This window comes from Gekko japonicus, unplaced genomic scaffold (genome assembly GCF_001447785.1).
Source record: "Gekko japonicus isolate JY-2015 unplaced genomic scaffold, Gekko_japonicus_V1.1 scaffold455, whole genome shotgun sequence".
Taxonomy (NCBI): Eukaryota; Metazoa; Chordata; class Lepidosauria; order Squamata; family Gekkonidae; genus Gekko; species Gekko japonicus.
Window position 1 is genome coordinate 498,441 of NW_015166436.1, and position 23,728 is coordinate 522,168.

Here is a 23,728-nt window from a genome sequence, read left to right on the forward strand (position 1 = left end):
CAATATTCTACATTCTTTTTTGGTGGGGGGTTAACAAACCAACCCCCCCCCCTCTGTTTTCTTTCCCCACCTTCACTGCTCTCAACAGGCTGGGCCTCCTATAGCGTGCTCAGTACTCATCAGGCAGTTGAAGAGGCTCTTTTCTCAAGTTTACAAATGAATGTTTTCTGCCTACTTAGGGAGTCTGCTCCCAGAAAACACTACCTTAGCTGCAAATGGCCCTGTCGTACTGCTGTAAGGTAAAGGTAAAGGTTCCCTTGCTCGGAAGCCAGTCAAATCCTACTCTAGGGTTGCGGTGCTCATCTCCGTTTCCAAGCCGAAGAGCCAGCGCTGTCCGAAGACGTTTCCGTGGTCATGTGGCCGGCATGACTAAACACCAAGGCGCATGGAACGCTGTTACCTTCCCACCGAAGTGGTACCTGTTTAGCTACTTGCAATTTCTTGCTTTCGAACTGCTAGGCTGGCAGGAGCTGGAACTAGAGATGGGAGCTCACTCCGTCATGCGGCACACTCGGGTCTCGAAGTGCTGAACTACTGACCTTCCACAGCCTGCAGTTCAGTGTCTTAACCACTTGAGCCACTGCGGCAATTGGCCCTAATCTACTGTCAGAAACAGTGAGAAATATTTAAGTCCCGTTACAGAAGGGTAGCTATTTGAGACTGGTGCAGCAAAAAACAACCCAGAGTCATCTTGTATCTCAAAGACAAATACAGCACCCTGTTTTTAAACCTTATCGATTGCAACAAAAGTTAAAGATGTGTTTGACTCCTTTTCAAAGGAATAAGACTTAAAAGTGATGAATTTGGGCGGGATGCTTTGGTCCCCTGTCTTCATTTATAAAAAAGAAAGTGGTGTTCTGTGCATGCTCACTGCTTGCTTGCTGGAGCAGGTTTGATCCCTTGCCCCCTTTGGTATAGGATTCTGTGAGCTGTGAGTAAACCTCTTTCTCTAATTTTCCATCGAGTTGTGTGATCCAGGGGTCATTTCCTGCAGGAGCGCACAGGAGCAGAGCTCCGGCAGTAAAGAGCCCAGGGGGCGGGCACATGCAACAAGCCTCACCCCCTGCTCCCAGCAGCCCTCAGTCAGAGCAAGAAGCAGTCAGGTAAGCTGCAGAGCCCCCCCGGTCCCCTGGTCCAAAACAGTCCAGTGGCACCTTTAAGACCAAGTTTTATTCAATACAAGCTCTCCTTCCTCTGTGAGGGCAGATCTGCACGCCCCCCCCCCCCAAAAGCTAGCAATCCAAAACCGTCCAGGGGAGCCTGAGCGATGGGTGTTGCCTTCTGACACACTTCCGGTGATGCCAGGGGGTGTGGCATATGCAAATGAGTTATGCTAATTAGCATGAATTATGCTAATGAGCTCCTGCACCTTTTTTTCTACGGAATGACCCCTATTGTGATCTATTATGATTCTCTCAAATACAACCTCAAGTTCAGTTATAACAAATAAAACACCTGAAATTAAAATTAATTCAAGCAGTCACTCGTTCATTACTGACCTTGCACAACCACACACGTTTAGAGGAGTTAGAGAGAGGGAAGGAGGCGGGCATCGACATGTGCAGGCAGTAAAGAAAAGAAACCAGAACATGAACATCATTCTCTGCCCACATTCTGCATTTATGGGGTTATTTGCTAAGCTGTCGCATAAAACTTCAGAAAGACACAGGGCTAAGAATCACAGCCGATTTATTCACACTTGGATTGGAACTATTATGGAAAGCAATTCCCCCTACCCATGCCAAAAAACCACTCTTTTTTTCAAAAGGAAAAGTTTGTATCAGCACTTACGATATAGTTAGTAATAGGAACAGGGTGCCATTAGGGGAACATTGTTCATTATTACTAAAATAGCATCATTCTCTGGTTTAAGAAAACAAAAGAACTAAAAGAAAAAGACAATTTTAAAGTAGTTTTCAGGAGCATATGCTGCATTGTTGATAGAACCAACCTTCCTTCCTTCCTTCCTTCCTTCCTTCCTTCCTTCCTTCCTTCCTTCCTTCCTTCCTTGTTCAGCTAATTAAAGGCCAGCATTGCTGGACAAATGAAAGTGATGGCAAGGCATAACCTGAATGTTGGATGAACTAAAATCACTTTTCCCTCTGAAGCCTGCCTATGCTAATGTCCAAATGCATTAGAACGAGCCCCCTTTTTTTGCTTCTCTATTATGATTCTCTCAAATCCTATCTCAAGTTTATAACAAATAAAGCACCTGAAATTAATTGATTAATTAAAATTAATTCAAAAAGTCACTTGTTCGTTCAACAGGGCACCTCTTGCATCGCTGAATACCAGTTCCAGGAGCCAACACCGGAGGAAGGCCTTGGCCTCTGTGCCCTCCTCTTCAATGGCCCTCCAGGACCACTGATTGGCTGGTGTTCACAGACAGGACGCTGGACAGGGTGGACAACTGGTCTGATTCAGAAAAGCACCTTTTATGTCTGTACGTTATGCTAAAACTGGTGTTCTGCCTTGGCAAATATAGCCACATGGTTTAAGTCACCTAGTGTCTGCAGTAAATGGAGATTTCATGAATTCCAAGCCATATTCCAGTCCTGTGCCTTTGTCCAAAAATCATCTGTTCTCTGCTGGGATAGTTAATCATTATTTTGCCTGTTAAAACTGAGTTTCTTGATTCAATAGCATCCCTGTCCCTTCTGCCCATACATCTGACTGTCCTAATACACACACACACAATTACATAACTAATCATAAACTTGGAGTAGATGCACAAGCAATCGAGTAGTTCTGCTATAATCCAGACTCTTCTACTTCACTAAGGTCACCCAGGGAGCTTACTTTCTGTAAAGTGTTCTTTGGATCGCAGCCATATACAAAAACCCCTTGTGATTATAATACCTGGCAGAGTTTCCACTATTACGTGCTGCCCCAAAGAACAAGCATTTCTCATTCTGTCTTAGCATCCTGAAAGCAGCATAGCTCCCCATGTATCAAGGGTCCTTAACTGGAGAACCCAGTGTCAGATCTGGCTCCCTGAAGAGGGCCAGCAGGTCTCACACCCCTGATGCAAAAGAGATGCACGGCCATGGGACTTTCTCACAGTCTGGTCTTAGGTGTTCAGAGGTAGCCCTGGCCCACCAGCTTCCAACTTCTCTGCAAAGTGGCCATATAAATACTCTCCTATAAGGACACTGCTCTACTGTATTAATCAATCAACCAAGTAAGCCTCTCAAAATATATTATTAATGTCAGGGCTATTTTGGGGCAGGAACGTTCCGGCTGGCTCCCGAGTTGGCCACGCCCAGCAGGAACTCATTAGCATAATAGGCCACACCCAACAGCAGAAACTCATTAGGATTGGCTACATTAGGGGTGTGTGGCCTAACATGCAAAGGAGTTCCTGCTCCAAAAAAAGCCCTGGGTTTTGACAACAAACAAGGTAAACAGAATAAGAAGCAAAAAGTGGGTGTGGCTGGATGACCACACTTCTGGTAACATGTGGGTGTGGCCTAATGGGCTAATGAGCTGTGCTGTCGGGGGTGTGGCCTAATATGCTAATGAGTTTCTGGTGTTGGGTGTGGCCTGTTATGCTAATGAGTTCCTGCTGGGCTTTTTCTACAAAAAGAGCCCTGAGTGATTTAGCAAGTAGGTAAAAAGCAAAGAACCTGAATCGGGGAGTCCAAATTAAACCCTCCGATGAGCTGAGGACATCTCAAGCTGCGTTTCTTCTCACAAAAAAAGGGGGGGGGGGAGAACAACATGCATGTATGACCAAGATGGTAGTGCTGGAAAAGGAGAAATATATGATTTTCATATTTGCGGCAGCAGCAAACAGAATAAACATGGAGAGGGAAGAGGTGGGAGTACATTCCACACTATCAAGAGGAGCATTCAGCAGCTGGAGTTTTATATCCATTTAACAAAAATGTTAGAATGCTTTCCTGGATATCTCATATGTTTCAATACTTTGTGTTTATAAAAGTTGGTATCTGCTCAGAACCCTGAAGTCTACGGTGAGGAATAAACAGAGAAATAATATTTTTCTGACATTACTTTGAAAGTCAAGATACACAATACAACCTATATTTCCATAATACCATGCATAAGCAATTTGCCAATAGTTTGGGTTATTTCTTGGTATATAGTATCAGTAAAAACAGGGCAAACTAGCAATCAGGCAATGGGTAACTAGATGGTGGCTCAAGTGGTTAAGACGCTGAACTGCAGGCTGTGGAAGGTCAGTAGTTCAGCAGTTCGAGACCCGGGTGCCGCATGATGGAGTGAGCTACCGTCTCTATTTCCAGCTCCTGCCAACCTAGCAGTTCGGAAGCAAGAAATTGCAAGTAGATAAATGGGTACCACTTCGGTGGGAAGGTAACAGTGTTCCGTGCGCCTTGGTGTTTAGTCATGCCGGCCACATGACCACGGAAACGTCTTCGAACAGCGCTGGCTGTTCGGCTTGGAAACGGAGATGAGCACCGCAACCCTAGAGTCGCATTCGACTGGCTTTCGAGCAAGGGAAACCTTTCCCTTTACTAAGTAGATGGTATCACTGCCACAATGGGATGACCCCAAGAGTCAAATGTGTCGTGGCAAATAAAGCATGCACACTCGGTTTAGCAGAATCACTTCTTGATGGTCTGATCCCATGCAGCTAGGGAGAGACAGAATACAAAACTGCCATGTGGATGGGGGCCAGCCTCATGGGCTTTCCCTATCCAATCACCACCAAGCTCGAGGAGAACTCGTTAAGAGATACCCATGCTACTGGCCCATCCTTGTGACCCTCGCTTACATGGGCTTTCTTGTCCAGCTATTTTTTGTGTGTGAGTGCCTTTTCATTAATACAGAACACAAACATCATGTCACACGAAGAAATATTTCATTTCCTTTGGGCTTGGTGCCATGTGCTCTGGTGTTACATTGGTTGCTTGCCTTTCCTCCAAGGAATTTAGGGTAGGTACCCCAATGCTGATTTTCACCAACAACAAGTGCAGTAGGTTAGATCTAGGCAGGGGTCATTTCGTAGAAAAAGAGGTGCAGGAGCTCATTAGCATAACTCATTAGCATAACTTATTTGCATATGCCACACCCCCTGACATCACTGGAAGTGTGTCAGAAGGCAACACCCACCGCTCAGGCTCCCCTGGACTGTTTTGGATTGCTAGCTATGGGGGGGGGGGATGTGCAGCTCTGTCTTCGCAGAGGAGGGAGAGCTTGTACCGGAATAAAACTTGGTCTTAAAGGTGCCACTGGACTGTTTTGGACCAGGGGGGGCCTATGCAACTTACCTGGCTGCTTCTTGCTGTGACTGAGGGCTGCTGGGAGCAGGGGGTGGGGCTTGTTGCATGTGCCCGCCCCCTGGGCTCTTTACTGCCGGAGCTCCGCTCCTGTGCGCTCCTGCAGGAAATGACCCCTGGATCTAGGGGTACTCATTGAGACACAAGCTCCGCTGGGATTTGAATCCATGTTTCCTTGATAGAAGGAGGAGGAGGAGGAGTTGGTTTTAAACCCTGCCCTTCACTACCGAAAGGAGTTTCAAAGCCGCTTACAATCCCTTCCTCTCCCCACAACAGACACCCTGTGAGGTAGGTGGGGCTGAGAGAGCTCTGAGAGAACTGCTCGTGAGAGAACAGCTCTGAGAGAACTTGTGACTGACCCATGGTCACGCCAGCGGCTGCAAGCGGAGGAGCGGGGAATCAAACCCGGTTCTCCAGATTGGAGTCCGCTACTCCTAACCACTACAACAAAGATGGCTCTCTGTCCTTCACTCTACTCTGTGCCTCCTTAAGGAAACTGAGTGCTTCTTCCTCACAGGGGCCCTGCTGCTTTTGTTATTTTACTCTCTGAAGGGAGTCGTGTTTGCTGCATAAAGTGAGTAGAATACATGAGGAATAACAGGGGGAAGTATGTCTTTTGCCCACAAGCAAGTTTTTACACCTTGCTCTGCAGATCAGGCCAAATCTAGAGGAAGGGGAGCTGAGAGCTATTTAACTGTAGTACAATTCCACATCTCCACACTAAACTACTTCATATTTAATAGGGCTGGGGGGGGGGAATCAACCTTTTTATAGAGCATTATGGATATATAATATATATTTATTTACAGTCTTCAGCAACTTGGAACAACTTCGTATTGGATGTTTGCTTGAGTACACCTTAAAACCCTTGTCCCAAATTCTGTAACAATAGGAAATGATCTTTGGTCATTAAGACTATTCTGGCAGCAAAGACTTCTCCAGCATTTTCAAAGGGGGGGAACCTTGAAACCCCCCCCCCCCAGCTTTTCACCTAAACAAGTTATTGAATTGGAATTTAAATAAGCAAGGAAATGTACTCCATCGACCGCCTAAAAATAACATTTTCCGACAATAAACTACAATGCAATTATACTGACTGGACAGCCCTGAAAAATGATATAATATCTGCTTAGCAACAATGCTGTTTTGCAAAACCACCCTCAATAACATTCCATTTTAATAACATATTATTGATACTAGCCCTGCAAATCACAAACCATCCAATCTAAACTGAGTCACTGTCTTTGCATAAAATTTCTCCTTTTAATAACGTAGCAGTTATTTCTGACTATACAGTGATTAAATGTCATTCTTCTAAAAAGAAGGCGAGAATAATCCCCAGTTATCAGTCAAAACTACGACAAAAGGTATTTCAAAACCCATCGTCCATCATACCAAAAAGCTGTTTTACCTTGAACTTGAAGAATATGACTATGGTGGACAGTGTCTTGTTTCGAGAGATTAAGGGAGACAGAGATGAATTACAGCATGTCGAGGAAAAGCAAGCGTGCAAAAAAAAAAAAAAGGAATCTAGAACTCCATAGATCACTTGACTGCCATAGGATGCAAACAGCAGAACCTTTAGTTTGTGTGGCAATGACTGTCCCTAGTCCTCTGGCAAAGGCTTTCCCATTCTGAACGGCTAGAAATGGTTAGATGCAATGCAAAGAGAGGAGTACAGTACCTCCTCCTCCTCCTCAGTGATCAAAACCTCGAACACAGTTTTCTCTACTAAAATGTCTGTCCTGTATTAGTAAGCTGGCACAGTAACGGAATTTGCCCACTACTTACATTCGCTAGCTGCTCGTCCAAAGTTCAGCATAAGCTGCTCAGTCACTAGCATCCTTTAGGTCTGCAAAACACATGTTCTAACAGCTTCATGTTTGCTCGCAGTCTCCCCTGTACATAAAGCCTTCAGTTTGGATTGCAAAAAAAACAACAACAACCAAAACAAGTCTGTACAAAAGACACTTATTGAACGAGTCTGACTAGAGTGGAGTTTAGGGTGGGTGCGAGAAAGGCCATCCACCAGCCTGTACATTTTAGAGTGGAAACAACCACTTGTTGCCCATATAGATGATTCTCTTTCCCTCCCATACGCCAGAAACCAAGACAGCTGTAAAGGAATTACGGCAGCCTGTGCGCCTGCAGTGAGGTGTTTGCTTCGGAATGGATTCCAGCTCGCCAGACGCTGGAGTCTTCCTGACTGATCCGTGCTAGAAACTGACAAGCTTCTGAGACCCCACGGACATCAATCACATCACGTTTTAATCAGTTCATCTGCAGACCCAAGCCAAAACCTTCCCTCCCGACTCTTAAGAATTCATTCGGTGTCTTGTTCCTCGCTCCTTTTGCAAACATGACAGCAAAAAAAGGGAAGAGTTCAGCAAAATTTACTGCAAAGAACCACTCCTTGAAAGCAAAAGGGGGAAAAAATCCACTTCCCACGCTTCTAACCTTCAAGTCCCTGAAGGTGCACTGCAGCACCAATGGTAGAAATTGATTTAGTGAAGGGTTTCTATTAGGGAGAGAGCTGCCTTCATCGGGAAGCCTCCCCCCCCCTTACTGTAATCAGTAATTCAAGCAATGCCAAAAATTGTGTCGGACAAAATGACCAGGGAAACTGATCTGGGTCCGTCCCCCCCATCAAACACAAGTAAAATTAAAGGGAAATTACTTTTTTTTAAAAAGACTCTGGAAACTTTCATTTGCCTACCAAAGCCCTAGAGATTTTTTTATGTACTAAAAGCTTTCCAAGCCAAAGGAAGAACAAACCGTTATAGCATTAATAATGCTGCACTGCAGATGTATAGCCGGAGAATTTCCCCCCCCCCACACACACACAATTACAACCCATTATTACCCTCCCAGGCTGTTATAACAGTTAAGCCTTGAGGGGGGCATATGCCTATGTGAAGTATGCATGTACCTGCAGAGGGACATTTAGGGGCAATGCCCTTTCAGAAAGAAGACATGCCCCCTCCCTGAATTCCTTGTTGTAATTAAAACAAACCCCAGAAACCTCTAGCCCTTTTCTTTGATGGGCTATAGGAGGACATGTGCAAGCAGAGGGGAAGCTGCAAGAAGTCTTTTCTGCAATCCTCTCTCCCAAGATTCTTTGTTTCTTTCCTGCTTGATACTTGTCTCTTTAATGTCCACAGTGGCAAGTGAGAACACTTGGCAGAAAACGAGTGAGATTTAAACTAATGTGGGGCTGCCTCCACTATTTGCAGTGAGGAATTTGCCTCAGCGTAGGGACCATGGGGCGGAGCAAGGAGCGAAAAAAATAAATACCCAGTCTCACTCAACCTATTTTTCATTACTAATTGTGAAAAAGGGCAGCCAGCGAACTGCGAAGGGAGAGAGGGAGACGTGTTGCGCTGGAACACATGGAAGCCTATATGTATTTTTAAATACTTAGCCATGAATAAACAAGGGAGTCCAATCCAAGTGTTGAAATTCCTAATCAGGGTCTTTTTGAAAGAAAATAAAATCCCAGATAGACACAGAGAAATCTAGTCTAAAAAAACCTTTTCAGAATAAGCCAAAATCATTTCCTTTTAATTCCCCTTTCCCCTTTCCATCTCTTTCCTGAGCCCCCTTCCTTTCTTTTAATGTGTGTGTGCATGATCAGGCCTTATGACACACTTCCGGTGATGTCAGGTGTGTGGCATATGCTAATGAGTTATGCTAATGAGTTCCCCTAGCTCTTTTTCTACGAAACGACCCCTGGATCACACACCACAGAACCTCAAAAAGAGGGCAGAGTTAAGATGAAATGTGTCAATGGTTATTGCTTTTTTATCTCTATGTTTTTACTACTGATGTTATGAAGAGGAGCAAATATGAAATGTCCTACACTTATTCAAGGAAAAGTAATTAGGGTACAGTTTGTTACTATAATTATTCATGCTACAATATCATGTTATTAGCAATAATGCCATGAACACTCAAAACTTGGTGAATTTTGACGATCCCAAACACATTTTTGTGTATGCCAGTATTCTTAGATGTATGTCACTAATGCCAGGCATCCACCAACACATACTGACAATTTCATCTAGGTTACGCTCAATGTTTGTTCATGTATTTCTAAGGTTCTGGCCATTCAAAAAAATCTGTCACTATTGCTACCACTTGTATTCAGCATTCACAAAATTTCAGATATGCCCTGTGACACATGAGCACATGAATACTGAGTGCATATTCAGCATTGTTATTCCTAAATACCATAAATCAAAGTCTCAGATTATCCAAGATATAATGTATTTTCCTTTGTTCTAATTATTATATGCATTGATTTTTGATCACCCTTTCCCCCAGAGAACACTACTTAGGAACTTGTTCTTTTGGTATTTTGTTATCCAGGATTAGATGGGTATTTCAATCAAGTTGCATGTTGGCAGAGATTTTGTACCCCACTGTGTAAGTGAGCTGCCAAATAGTAGGAAAGGGACCACTGGTCCCCCAGTTCCTTTGCAACCAAATTAAAGTTTATATTGGATGCTCGGCAGCAACCAAACAATTATCAAAACACAGCCAAAGGAGGAAATGTGTTTTGATCATAACAAATGGTGGAAGGGGTGGGAATCAGAAAGGTGATAAATGACAGCTGTCTTAAGGGAAGGTCATTCTTCCCATGAACTGTGTATTTGGGGCACATACCCAAGAGAAAATATATGTAACTGTGACGACCCCTTAACTGGGGAGGTCTGGTTTTACTTTAAAAGTGTTCTTTATGTTTGGTTCTACTAGGTATATCCGGCTGCCACCAGGAAATTTTAAAAGGATTTCCAAACCTTTATGCTTTTACTCTATTACTGGGTGGGTAGGTAGGTCGGTTTTTTAGGCTTTCGAGGTTCTAATGTGGTCCTGGGAAGTATTTCTTTCAGAACTGGTATCTTAAATAAAAGTATATTTATTGATATAATTCGTAAATAATATGGTAGCACACTGTAACTAGGAATGGGTAAATACTAAACAATTGCTTTGGGGTATTTCACACACTTTTCTCTCCACTGTCAGGGATCTTGGCATGTAACTTTGTAACTTTAACTCAAGGTCATGTAAGTTCACTGTTTCTCTCCAGGACATACAGCCTTTCCTAAACTTTGTCTTCAATTACTTTCATTTACATTTTACTATTCTCAGAACAACCTTCGCTGTTCTTAACTGCACATACACAGACTGCTTCTCTCACAGACTTCCCAACTAACTGTTCCACTATCTTCATCAACTGTTTCAACTGTAACTGTCAAACCTCTAACTGTCACTCCTGATAGACATACATATTCATCCACACAGCATCCCTTTCTAAAACCCCTCCCCCTCTCTGTCAATCACCAATCACACCACACTTGTCTCTTCAAGCACTCTAGTCCATCACACCGCCATGCAACCAAACTTTTAAAGAGACACACACATATAAAACAAGGAATCATTACAGTAACACATCTTTGTTCATTTAAGATACTGAATGAATATTCCTGCTTGCAACACTGCTGATATGGAAAGGTGCTGATATGGGATGGTTCATACTTGGTTACCCACAGCTGAGCACACATTTGAATTGACATCAGGTGACACGCAAGTTCTGTTTGCACTTTTGTTATGCCATACCCCTTAGGAACGTGCATGTAAGTGATCGCTGACTGCTGCAGTCGTATAAATGTGCATCAGAAATATTTTGATTATTACTTACATGTATAAACCACCTTGCAATATTAATTACATTAACAGATTGTAATCCGTTAAAAACTAACATTACGAATAAAAACAAAAGCAATGATCGCCAAAATAAATAAATTGAATAGTGAATACAAACACAAGAAACAGAAGCCTCCATTCTCACAAGTTTGTTGGAACGAGGGTATTTTTGGGTCAGTTTCCTAGAATGGGAAAGGGGGGGGAAGACATACATTCTTAGGGTGCTCCACAGTACGGGAACAGAAAAGACCCTGCTCCTAGTAGATGCTAGCCTTACACCCAGAAAATCACACTGGCAGATCATAAGGCACTGGATGGGACGACTGTGTTTACACTGTACAGTCCCAAGGCACACCAGAAGAACCTGTGTGGTTTCTTTTGACAAATCAGCACAGAAGCACAGCGAAAAGAAAAAGACAAGAGTAACAAATAATCCATTGGCAGTGATTCTGTACTGAAAGAGAGGGGCATTTTTCTGTCTCTGCCATCTCTAGTGAAAGCCCTATACATCACAGAATCATAGAATTGGAAGGGGCCATACAGGCCATCTAGACTAACCCCCTGCTCAATGCAGGATCAGCCTAAAGCATCCCTGACCATTGTTCATCCACTGGCTGCTTGAAGATCGCCAGTATGGGGGGTGGGGGTGGGCACACCACCTCCCTAGCATTGACAATACTTGACATTTACTAGAGTAGCAAAAAAAGCAGTTTATTACCCAATGTGCTGTTAAGGACTGCATCACCTAGCATGCAAACTCCTTGCATATCAAGTACATGCCCCCTTCTGCACCCAGCTCCATAAGGCCTCCTGGGTACGAATGGAGCTCCTAGTTAATATATACTCTGCATTCTCTGTAACCTCGATGTGTATACATTCTGTGTTCTCAATGCAAACAAAAGAGGAAGCACTATGTGTGCATTAAAGGTCTCTCCACTAAACATACAAACAGAGCCCTAGATTATGGCAAAGGTCACTAAGGAGAGATAGGTATGATAAAAAAAACACAGTGGATGGTGTAAGGGCACTACTAGCACATAGTTAAAACCTCAAGTAAAACCAGGGTAGGTGGCAAATAAATCACCATCCCACTGTGTGAAAGTCCCAACACAGAAAAAGCCCCCATAATGATAAGAGCACCAAACATCTGCTTTTATAAGAAAAATAAAAGTGATGCAGATCTACCAAGGAGCCATCCATTTTTCAAAAGCTCAGCAGGTGCTCTAAAGCAAGTCTCCTTGACATGTCAAAAGCACTTGACACTGTCTGCTTTTTTCAGAAACCGAAGCCGTTTCAAGAGCAGAATGCTCAATTCCCAAAACATTTACAAGCTTAAATCAGAGGCTGGGGATCAGCAGACGAAGGCTAGGTTGTGTGCTTCTCAAAACAGTCAATCGTACAACCAAACAGAGCTTCCTGCGCCCAAGTCATTAAAGCACATGGGATTCATTGGCAGCTCAAATTCTGCTCATGCAGCAGTTAGGGAACCATAAGCCCACCCTATTTTTTAAAAGCGATGCTGTGACGACCTCTTCTCTGGGGAGGTCTGGTTTTACTTTAAAACCGTTCTTTATATTTTGCTCTACTGGGTAATCTGGCTGCCACCAGGAAATTTCCAAACCTTTATACTTTCTTCTTCTGGTTTTGGTATTGTGACCAAGGGTCTTCGCTTTCGAGGAACTATGTGTTTCCTGAAGATCAGGCTTCTGGGATAAACTTAAAGAAAAAGGATTTATTTGAAGAACAGGGTAAGAAGTTGTTTAAACTGTAACTGTTTTGGAAATAGGTATTTGTAAGTACTTAGGTCAACTGTATCACACTCTTTGTAACTTTGACTCTTTTTATGAACAGTAGATTCACTTTACAGATATAAACTCCTTTCTCTCTCACACTGTCATGGCTCAGCACTTTCAGTTCTCTCTCAGGGATTTAGGCATATAACATTGTAACACTCTTTTTCATATAATGAACTAACTTGTCCCACACAGGGATGGGTCTCTCCTCTCATACACAGAACTTAACCGTCTGCTCCTCTCATACACAGAACTTAACCGTCTGCTTAACACAGAGACTTTTACTTTTATATTCCACACAGGAAAACTTCTCTCACAGAGACCTCAGGACAAAACTCATATCAACTCATATCAACTGCTTTTGCACAGCACTCTCTGCTGACTGACTAACTGTTTTTCTGTCCTTATCAACTGTCAATCTCCCCCAGTCACTCCTGATAGACATTCAAATCATCCACACAGCATCCATTCCAAAACCCCTCCCCCTCTCGGTCACTCACCAATCATATCACTTGCCTGTTTCCAGCACTCTAGAGTATCATCACAGAGTATCATCACAGCCATACAAACCAAACTTTTAAAGACACACACACAAATAAACATGAAATCGTTACAGATGCCATACAGATTTTTTTTTAAAGGAGGAGGAGGAGATTGGATTCATACCACGCCCTTTACTCAGAGTCTCAGAGCTGCTTACAATCTCCTTCCCTTCCTCTCCCCACAACAGACACCCTGTGAGGTAGGTGGGGCTGAGAGAGCATTGAGAGAACAGCTCTTGAGAGAACAGCTCTGACAGAACTGTGACTGACCCAAGGTCACCCAGCTGACTTCATGTGGAGGAGTAGAGAATCAAATCCAGTTCTCCAGATTAGAGTCTGCCACTCTTAACCACTACACCAAACTGGCTGTCATTTGGAAAAGAATCCTTAGTTAAATTTCTGTGTATCTATCACCCCCTATGTCATGCTATGGACCAGAAAGCTGGCAGGATCACTTGAAAATTTATCTGCTGCTGTAGTACCAGTTCAGCTATTTAAGGGTCTTAAATAGCCAAACTGGTACTCCAGCAGTAGATAAATTCTCTTCAAATAGCAGTATAGAAGTCACACGTTGCATTCAGTTCTAAGCACACTTACTTGAAAGTAAAATCCCAAAGAAATCAGTGGGACATTTTGCAAATAAACATGAGTAGGATTAGGCTACCCAATACTAAAGAAAGGCAAGGCCAAGCTAGGCCTTAAAGAACCAAATTTTTTAAAATCCCACATTCAAGTTTTTAAAAAATTTGTGTGCAGCAACCACAGCTCTTCCAAACAGGGATTCTACCAGTTCATTGTTATTCATGGACGAGCTATACCTTTTTTTTTTTAATTCTAACAGTCACTTATGAGACACCAAGAACTAACTTCTCAGCAAACTTTAGAGACGAGTTATCGCTGTGCTAAAGGGCAAAAAAGTTCCGCTATAAATATAAAATGTCAAGATCAGCAATATTTGCAAGCACAGCAGCCAACACCTGAGACCAACTGATATATTGGTCTAACCTTTACACTTAGCAAGGATTTACTCCGGCACGTAACGCCTCTCCTCTGCCTTCCTCCCCAAGCCCCTTAATGGACGCACACAGCCATACCTGTTTCATCAGGTGAACTCGGAGAAGCGCTGTCCTGCGACAACGTCGTCCAGCTCGAGTCTTCGTCGCTTGGCGCCAAGTTCTGAATCCTGTGCAGAGCACAATCTGTTTTGGCACCTGTTTTAGGGTGGTCCTTTTTCGTCTCCGGACTCGATGATACGGTGGCTACCTGTCCGTCTTCTGGACTCGTCGGCTGGTTTTGCTTCCGAGGCAAGGCATCCCCATTAACAATCAGGGTCGATGCCTGACCGTTGAATTGAGAGGAGAACTTCTCCTCCCCTGCCCCTTGGCTGTTCCCGTAATTATGATCAACGTCCCGTGCTGATGTCTCCAGATCTGCATAGTAATTTAGGAAGCTTTTGGTTCTCCGGCGCTGGGCGGGCAGTATCTCACTGCCTGAAGAATCCTGCTGGTTTGGTTCTTTCCCCTCCAACTTCTCAGAAGTTACGTTTACGCCTGCAGTGGTTGTTGGAGAAGGCAGGTTTTTGTTCGGATCCTGCTGCCCCTGCTCTGCTGCTTTCCTCAGCTGGTTTTCTCCGTTCTTCACCAGCTTTATGTTGGAGGAACTGTTGCCCAGGAGGGGCTGCGCAGCGGGGTCAGAGAGGCCCATGGCTGTCTGAATGTTGGTCAGCGCGTATTTTTTCCTGCATTTCGGAGGGGTGTTGTTCTTGACTTCTGTGTGCCTGATTTCGGCATTCAGCAGTTCGTTGTGGGAGGAGCGCAGGAGAAGGGTGTTGGGTGGCGTGGCGGGACCGTTCCGATTCACAATGTCCGTTGTGCTGCTGCTTGCCATAAACGCCGCCAAGGTGTCCACACCGGAGTCCACTGAGGAAGAAGCAGAAATAGTCATGAGGCATGCCTGGCGTAAGCTAATTTGGAAGACCAACACCAAACCCTCTGCATTCAGAACCACTAAATAAGTAGCAGCACCTCTAAGCTTAACGCAGGTCTACATGGATCTAGGGGTCCGGGGGTTCTAATATGCTCACCCAGCACATCTTACTTTCACGCAGGGCTATTTTTGGGCAGGAACGCATAGGAACGGAGTTCCGGCTGGCTTCCAAGTTGGCCACGCCCAGCAGGAACTCATTAGCATAATAGGCCACACCCAACAGCAGAAACTCATTAGGATTGGCTACATTAGGGGTGTGTGGCCTAACATGCAAAGGAGTTCCTGCTACAAAAAAGCCCTGGGTTTTGACAACAAACAAGGTAAACAGAATAACAAGCAAAAGGTGGGTGTGGCTGGATGACCAGACTTCTGGTAACATGGAGGTGTGGCCTAATATTCCAATGAGCTGTGCTGTCAGGGGTGTGGCCAAATATGCTAATGAGTTTCTGCTGTTGGGTGTGGCCTATTATGCTAATGAGTTCCTGCTGGGCTTTTTCTACAAAAAATTCCCAGCCTATGCCGATCTTCCCAGAAGCACATACAACAGAGCGGAGAGACCAAGTGCCTACATGGATGATTTACAAGGCCGTCCTGTGCTGTGTTACTCCAGCCTAAACCCACTGACACATCAGCTCTCTCTACTGATGGGTGTGCACAGAGAAAGACACACCAGAAACCTCCCAGCATTTCTCCCAGGCATTACTATTCATACATTTCACAGTAAAGCATCAAAGTGAGAGAAGCGCACGCATGAACCTCTCTTGGAGAACGAGGACAGGCGCTGCCCCTAGTAAGATCACTGGTCCAGGGACGGGAAGAAAGCAAAGACAAAGGATGTTTTATTAAAGAAGAGAGGGAGGAGTTAAGCCTTTCTTGCCCCCCATTGCTTGCCTTCTTGCTGCTTTGGCATGATTTAGCTCTGGCTGTAAAGGGAGTGGTGGCGCAGGGGATTTCCCCCCTGCTTAACTATAACATCTGAACTGCCATGCTTTGGCAGTTCTAGCCCCGTGCTGGTGTGAGCAACCAAGCCTTGTCCTAGCTCATCGTCTAACCAGCGATTCGAAAGCTTCGGCAAGTAGATAAATTGGGGGCCACCCGTAAGGGGGTGGGCACACCCCTCCCTTCGGGAAGGTGTTAGCTGCCGAGGCAACTTCTGAGGCGCGGCGACCGGAAAGACGAAAGAGCTGTGTCGGCTTCCCTGCAGTGGAGCGAATCGGCCAGGCGGTGGCAGTGTGTGGCTGCACAACATCAAGAAGCCCTGACGTCATTAGCCAGCCGACAAGATGCCGTAGGAACACGACTGACCCAGCCCGCAGATGAAGCCCGGCTAGCAGCAACGTGTGTGTAATTAATGCTGTATGTTTGTCTTCCCTATCCCCACAAATATTGTTAGTCCAACTGTCTCAAGAATAACTGTAAATCGCTCTGAGCCCGCAGGTATGTGGGAAAGAGCGATCAATAAATCGAAAGCATTATTATTATTATTGCAAGGACTAATATATAGATAACGATCACTGTCACATTACAACTTCAACAACTTTATTTTAGTTGCAAACATCAGAGAGATGATCTAGCCCTGTTAAACTCAACGAAAGCTTCGCAGCCGACCTCTGAGGGGCAGTTTCATTGCATCTGAAACCTGGAAGTCCAGCAGCTTGAAAAGACGGGGGACTCCTCATACACCAGTTGCCTGCCCTTTACCCTGTACTGTTCCTAAGAAGAGATCGGGAGGGGACTGCAGGTCTGCACGCACACACCTCCCCTGAGATTCCTGCCACCTCACCTCATATCTCAGACAAACAGTTGTACAAGATTGGACATTCAAAATTTAAAATATATGAAAGCTACAAATTATAAAGAAAATATCTATAAAGTATTCCATCATTGGTACTGGTCACCAGATAAGCTGGCAAAATGTAACTCTTTAATATCTAGAAATTGACGGAAATGTAAAGTAAATGTGGGAACCTTTTTTCATATGTGGTGGCGGTGTGGTAAAGTGTATAATTACTAGGAGATGATACAAAAGTTAATCTCAGAAATAATGAATATAAATATGGATTTGTCTCCTGAAATATATTTGCTAAATATGGTCCCGGACCATTATAAGAAAAATGATAAATACGTATTAGTTTACATTTTAACAACTGCCAGAATACTATTAGCCAAATATTGGAAGCAAGAAGAACTTCCCACCAAAGAGGAAGTGGTTGGCAAGGTGTTAGAAATGGCAGAAATGGAAAAATTAAGTGTAACTCTTCAAAGGAAAGAGAACAATATTTTCTATGTAAGATGGGCGTGTTTATATAACTGGATTAATAAGTTTTGGAAAATTTAGACTTAAATATGTGGAAAAGATGTATAGGTACGTTGGTATAAGCTCTGTAACACTGATAAACAAACATAATTTAAAAAAAGATTGGACATTCAATTCAACCTATGGTGGGGGAAAAGGGGGAGAAAGCACAGGACACCAAAGACCCAATCCTGATTTCTTTCTATGTACAGTTACAGGACAGCCCAATCTTGTCAGATCTCAGAAGCTAAGCAGGGTCAACCCTGGTCAGTATTTGGAAGGGAGACCACCAAGGAATACCAGGGTCATGACACAGACGCAAACCACTTAGCTCGGAAACTCCATGGGGGTTTACAAATCACCTGTGACTTGATGGCCAAAAAAAAAAAAAGCTACAGGAGGAAAAGGAATAACCCCCCTGGCAGGAAAAGACTTCTCTGTTTCTCCAGTCTCATTCAAACTAAAAGGGCATGAGAGAAACCTGTTCTTCACCTGGGTTTTTAAAAATTATTAGTCACTAAGAGAAATTATTAGTCACTAAGAGCAATTATTAGTCACTAAGAGAAGCTGCGGTGGCTCAAGTGGTTAAGACGCTGAACTGCAGGCTGTGGAAGGCCGGTAGTTCAGCAGTTCGAGACCCGAGTGTGCCGCATGACGGAGTGAGCTCCCGTCTCTAGTTCCAGCTCCTGCCAACCTAGCAGTTCGAAAGCAAGAAATTGCAAGTAGATAAATAGGTACCACTTCGGTGGGAAGGTAACAGCGTTCCGTGCGCCTTGGTGTTTAGTCATGCTGGCCACATGACCACGGAAACGTCTTCGGACAGCGCTTGCTCTTCGGCTTGGAAACGGAGATAAGCACCGCAACCCTAGAGTCGGACTCGACTGGCTTTCGAGCAAGGGCACCTTTACCTTTATAAGAGAAACTGCAGATTTCTCCTTCTTTTTCTAAGGGTTAAAGAGAAGAACGATATGTAGGGGGGCTCAGAACATTAAGCAAGCCGCTGATGGTTCGCTGCTATTTGCATGCTGTTTGCTCGTTATTTCTTAGCAGTTAAAAGAGCAGACATTTAAGATACAAAGACCATACAAGCCTTGCAAAGAAAAACTGCACAAGCTTTCCACTATAGGTCGAGAGTGGCTAAAGACAAAAGGTGCCAAGGTATACAACTGCAGATCTTGGGTGTCCGGATGAGGACGTATCAGCTCTACTAGCATAAAGTCGTTTGTGTACAGACCCATAATTCCAAAGACGAAGAACTCAAATCTGGGACAAGTTTCAATGAGATTTATATGAAAAAAACCCAGGAAATTCCATATTACAAAAGCGGATTATGTGAACGAAAGCTTGACTGCTGCCATGCAGCGGAAACCTCAAATGTAGGTCCCTTCAGATTTTCTCTTTTAAGCCGCACGGGTCACATCTGGGTTTAAACAGTCTGTAGTTTACAAATCGTTTCATATGGCTATATGGAACGATTAGTAAACTACAGAATGTTTAAACCCAGATATGAAATGCCAAATCTTAGTTCACTGAGTAAGCGATATGTAGATTTCAACATGAACAAAACGGCCTTTCTGTTGGACTGTTTCTACTTATGCTGTCTGGGGTTTTGCTTCTCTACTTGGAAACCTGTTATGGCTTCTTACACCTTCACATAGTGCCACACTACATCAATCAGTACAGCATGGTGCAGCAGTTAGAGTACTGGACTAAAATCGGCAAAACCCAGGTCCAAATTGCCACTCTGCAGTGCAGGCTCACAGGGTAACCTTGGGCTAGACACACCCTCTCGACCTCACCGACCTCACAGGATGGTTCTCCTGAGATTAGAACAGAAGAGGGGAGAACAATGCTATAAACTGGTTTGGGTCCCCAGGAGAGAGAGAGAGAGTGGTCAATTATAAATATCTAAACAAAGAAATAGACACCCTAGGTGACAGCCATGAGCAGACATACATTGATCTTCCTTCCAGCATTCCTTAGTTAAATTGCATACAATGCCACTCAAATTCAAATGGAATCAAAGAAATGTGAGTAGCGAAAGCAAAAATGCATGTTTAGTATTTCTCTGAATTACATGAATAAATACATTTTTATTCTGCTTTCCTCCCGGGAGTTCAGGGTAGCATCGTTCTTCCCTCTCTCTTGAATAAGGAGGAGAAATGACAGAAAGCGGTATGCAGCATGAATATTTTGTGATTCAACATGCAGGAGTCTGCAGTTTTGCAAAGACCTGATTGTAATGCAAAACTTGGCGATGGAAGAGCTGAATTTGGGAGGCAGACGAGGGTTAATGTCCTCAGTCTCTGGCAGCACAGAGAAAGGGTTAATAACTCTTTGCATCAGTTAGGGCTACACTAAACATGACACTGGGGTTCTATGAATGGTGGTCCCAGCCCTCCCCCCTTCAACTATCAGGTGCACAGAGGCCCAATTCTGATCAGGGCTGCAGTGGAAAGGGGGGAAGCAGAGGTCATTTCGGGGGGATCGCGGGGGATCGCAGTTCCCCCAGGTGAGGTACGGGGGTGGGGCACATGACGAAGCCCCGCCCCCTGCTTCCGGCCGCCCCGCTTCCGCCCCGCATTCAGCCAGGAGGAGGCAGGAGAAGAGGGAGGGTAAGTTGCTTCCTCCCTGCCTCTCCTCACCCCTGCCTGCCTGGGGCCAGGGAGGGCCTTCGCGGGGCTTCCTTGCACTCCCGTCGGCCTTGCAGGTCCACCGCTGGGCCCCTCATGGGGCTTGGCAGTGGAGCTGCAAGGCTGGCGGTGGCGGCCGGGACCATTGGGGGTGGTGTGTGGCCTTATGACACACTTCCGGTGATGTCAGGGGGTGTGGCCTTATGACACACTTCCGGTGATGTCAGGGGGTGTGGCATATGCTAATGAGTTATGCTAATGAGTTCCCCTACCTCTTTTTCTACGAAACGACCCCTGGGGGGAAGAATGTAAGTCTCCTACCCCACACCATTTTCCTAGACCGAAACAGTCTCAAAGGGTTCCCTTGGGATGACCACAACAAAACAAAAATGGCTTCCACGGGGCAGTTTCAGGTCAGAGAAAACATCACGGGGGTGGGGGGGATTTAACACACTCACACACCCGATGCAGCTGTCTGATCATATTTTTATTTACTTTATTTTTACGTCATTTATACCCTGCATTTCTCCCAATGGGGACACAAAGCAGCTTAATTTCTCTCTCTGCCTTCCTCCACTGTATTCCCACAACAATCCTGCAAGGTAGGTTAGGCCGAGATTATGTGACTGGCCCGAGGTCACCTAGCAAGCTTCCATTCCAGATCCTAGTCTACCCACTACACCACGCTGCCTCTCACACCAAAACCACGCCCGCCCCCCACGCACAATACCTCAACAGCAGGAACTCATTAGCATATTAGGCCACACCCCCATGTTATCAGAAGTGTGGTCATCCAGCCACACCCACCTTTTGCTTCTTATTCTGTTTACCTTGTTTGTTGTCAAAACCCAGGGCTTTTTTTGGAGCAGGAACTCCTTTGCATGTTAGGCCACACACCCCTAATGTAGCCAATCCTAATGAGTTCCTGCTGTTGGGTGTGGCCTATTATGCTAATGAGTTCCTGCTGGGCGTGGCCAACTTGGGAGCCAGCCGGAACTCCGTTCCTGATTCCTGCCCAAAAATAGCCCTGCCTCCACTGATCGCCAAGGTTGATTTGGCTGATCTGACTGTCAAGGTGGGTGTCCCCCACCCCCTTCGCTATTCCATGTGTCCAAATGATGCCAACAGCCATGCTTGAAGGTCGCTTTACTCAAACACCAGTTGCTCAGCACCTCTTTATATGTAGAGGTCCAGATCCTGAAGAACGGTGTCATTATCTGCTGGCCTGTCCACTTTATTCCGTTCCAAGGAAGAAATGTTTAGATACAATCTTGTGCCAATTTAGGCCTTAGTACTGTGATGGAACAAGTCATATTTTTTACTTGCAGATGTAGAATCAAAGGTCTTGTATAAGATCACTCTTTTTGCCTTGGCGGCAAAGAAAATTAGGGCCAAGCTAGCGTCGGCATAGGTCGGTTGCTTATGGCAGCCGTTCCTTTCTCTTATGAAACAAGTTTTAAAATGTAATTTTTATAGTATTTCAACTCCGCCTCACTGTACTGTGCTGTATTTTATTGTATACAGTTTTTTAGTATTAACCTCTTGTCATGGCCATTGGCCCTATGCACTGAAATTGAACTGAACTGAACACTGCTCCATGTGTGTCTCTCCTGAAGCTGTGTGCTCGGTGGGAAAGGGCAACCATCCCAGACAGAAGGAGTACACCATTCTTCAGGTAATTTAAGATCCCTACAATGCATTTCCACAGAAATGGTTCTTCACTGTCATTCTAATTAAAGGTAAAGGTAAAGGTTCCCTTGCTCGAAAGCCAGTCGAATCCGACTCTAGGGTTGCGGTGCTCACCTCCGTTTCAAAGCCGAAGAGTCAGCACTGTCCGAAGATGTTTCCATGGTCATGTGGCCAGCATGACTAAACACCAAGGCGCACGGTACGCTGTTACCTTCCCACTGAAGTGGTACCTATTTATCTACTTGCAATTTCTTGCTTTCGAACTGCTATGTTGGCAGGAGCTGTACTTTATATTTATATAACTCTTTGAAAAGCAGGAGTCCCTAATCTTGTTAAGCTTGTGGGCACCACTGGGATTTTAGAAACACAGCGCAGGTGCCACCCTAAAATGGCTGCCATGGGATGCTGCTACCAAGTACAAAAAGTTGGGAGAATGCAAAGCCAAGCATCCTCCAACAATGGAAGTAGCTGTTTCTGAATGGGTGCTCCCTGCAGACACAAAGGTGATATTGGTTTGTTCTGAAGCTCTTCCTGCTCCTATAAAGTGGAGGAAAACCAAGACTGGTTATTGGCTTTGGGGAAGAAGCAAATGGGCACTAGGAAACTCATCACCACTCTTGGGGAACACAGCACCGCACTGAACTCCAGTGTTTCACCTACATTATCTCAGTAAGTGTTACATTGGTGCCATCTGATATCCCAGTATTATCCCAGTACACAAGGTGACAGATTAAAATGGATGTTCGACAAAAGCCCTCTGAGGAGTTAAACTTGGACAGGGGACTTCGAAGTTCACAACTCAAGTCATTATACTTCAACACTTCCTTAAACTATACTGCTTCATCAAAGTTCATATCTAAGAGTTAGGTAAATAGTAAAGGTTCCCTTGCTCGAAAGCCAGTCGAATCCGACTCTAGGGTTGCGGTGCTCATCTCCGTTTCAAAGCCGAAGAGCCAGCGCTGTCCGAAGACATTTCCGTGGTCGTGTGGCCGGCATGACTAAACACCAAGGCGCACGGAACCCTGTTACCTTCCCACCGAAGTGGTACCTATTTATCTACTTGCAATTTCTTGCTTTCGAACTGCTAGGTTGGCAGGAGCTGGAACCAGAGAGGGGAGCTCACTCCATCATGCGGCAACTCGGGTCTCGAATTGCTGAACTACTGACCTTCCACAGCCTGCAGTTCAGCGTCTTAACCACTTGAGCCACCGCAGCTCCTTTTATCTAAGAGTTAAGAGCAGTCAAATTACTTGTTAATGTCCTTCCACGTTCATTTTAAGGGGACCCTTCTTTTCCAAATGGTGCTTGGTCTTCTGTCAAAGTAAATGTAAGTACTCCCCTGTATAGAGAAAAGCTGCTTGAAAATGATGTTTTGCAGCAGAAAAACAGCTGAAGAAGAAAGGGTTAAAGAATCCCCCCCCCCCACTGTTCTTCTTGAAAAGGCAACCCCAGGGATTGCAGGTGGGCAATGAAAAAGAAAATATTTTAACAGGAAGAATGTAGCTGTGTTCTCCATCTCATGTTTTTCTCTGAGGACATCTACAAAGAAACAAATAAAAGAATCTACAGATTGGGGGGGGGGAGAGACACCCAGCCTGTTTCCCACCTGCTGATCTTCCTCTGAAATACGCCCTTCTTCCCACTTCCTCTCCCCCCAAGTTAGGTTCTGATCTGAAAGTAAGCCCAACTGAGGGAATTAACCAGGGTATGGGATTTGCAAGAGAGATTCAACAAGTACAGAGAGATCAAGTATCCCTTCCACCCACTGAAACACCCACCCCCCATATTTTTCTCTGGTATCTTGGCTTAAAGGCCTGGAAAC

The 23,728-nt window shown here is 44.7% G+C and overlaps 1 protein-coding gene across 9 annotated transcripts in view; it reads right to left on the reverse strand.

Annotated features, from left to right (window-relative positions):
- The window catches only part of APBB2 (amyloid beta (A4) precursor protein-binding, family B, member 2), a 164,381-nt gene that overhangs the window by 133,093 nt on the left and 7,560 nt on the right, over window positions 1–23,728 (reverse strand). For all 9 annotated transcript variants that reach the window (XM_015411894.1, XM_015411899.1, XM_015411896.1 and 6 more), the window contains one exon: window positions 14,397–15,221. In XM_015411894.1, the coding sequence (XP_015267380.1) occupies window positions 14,397–15,221 (825 nt within the window). The remainder of the gene's footprint in view (window positions 1–14,396; window positions 15,222–23,728) is intronic.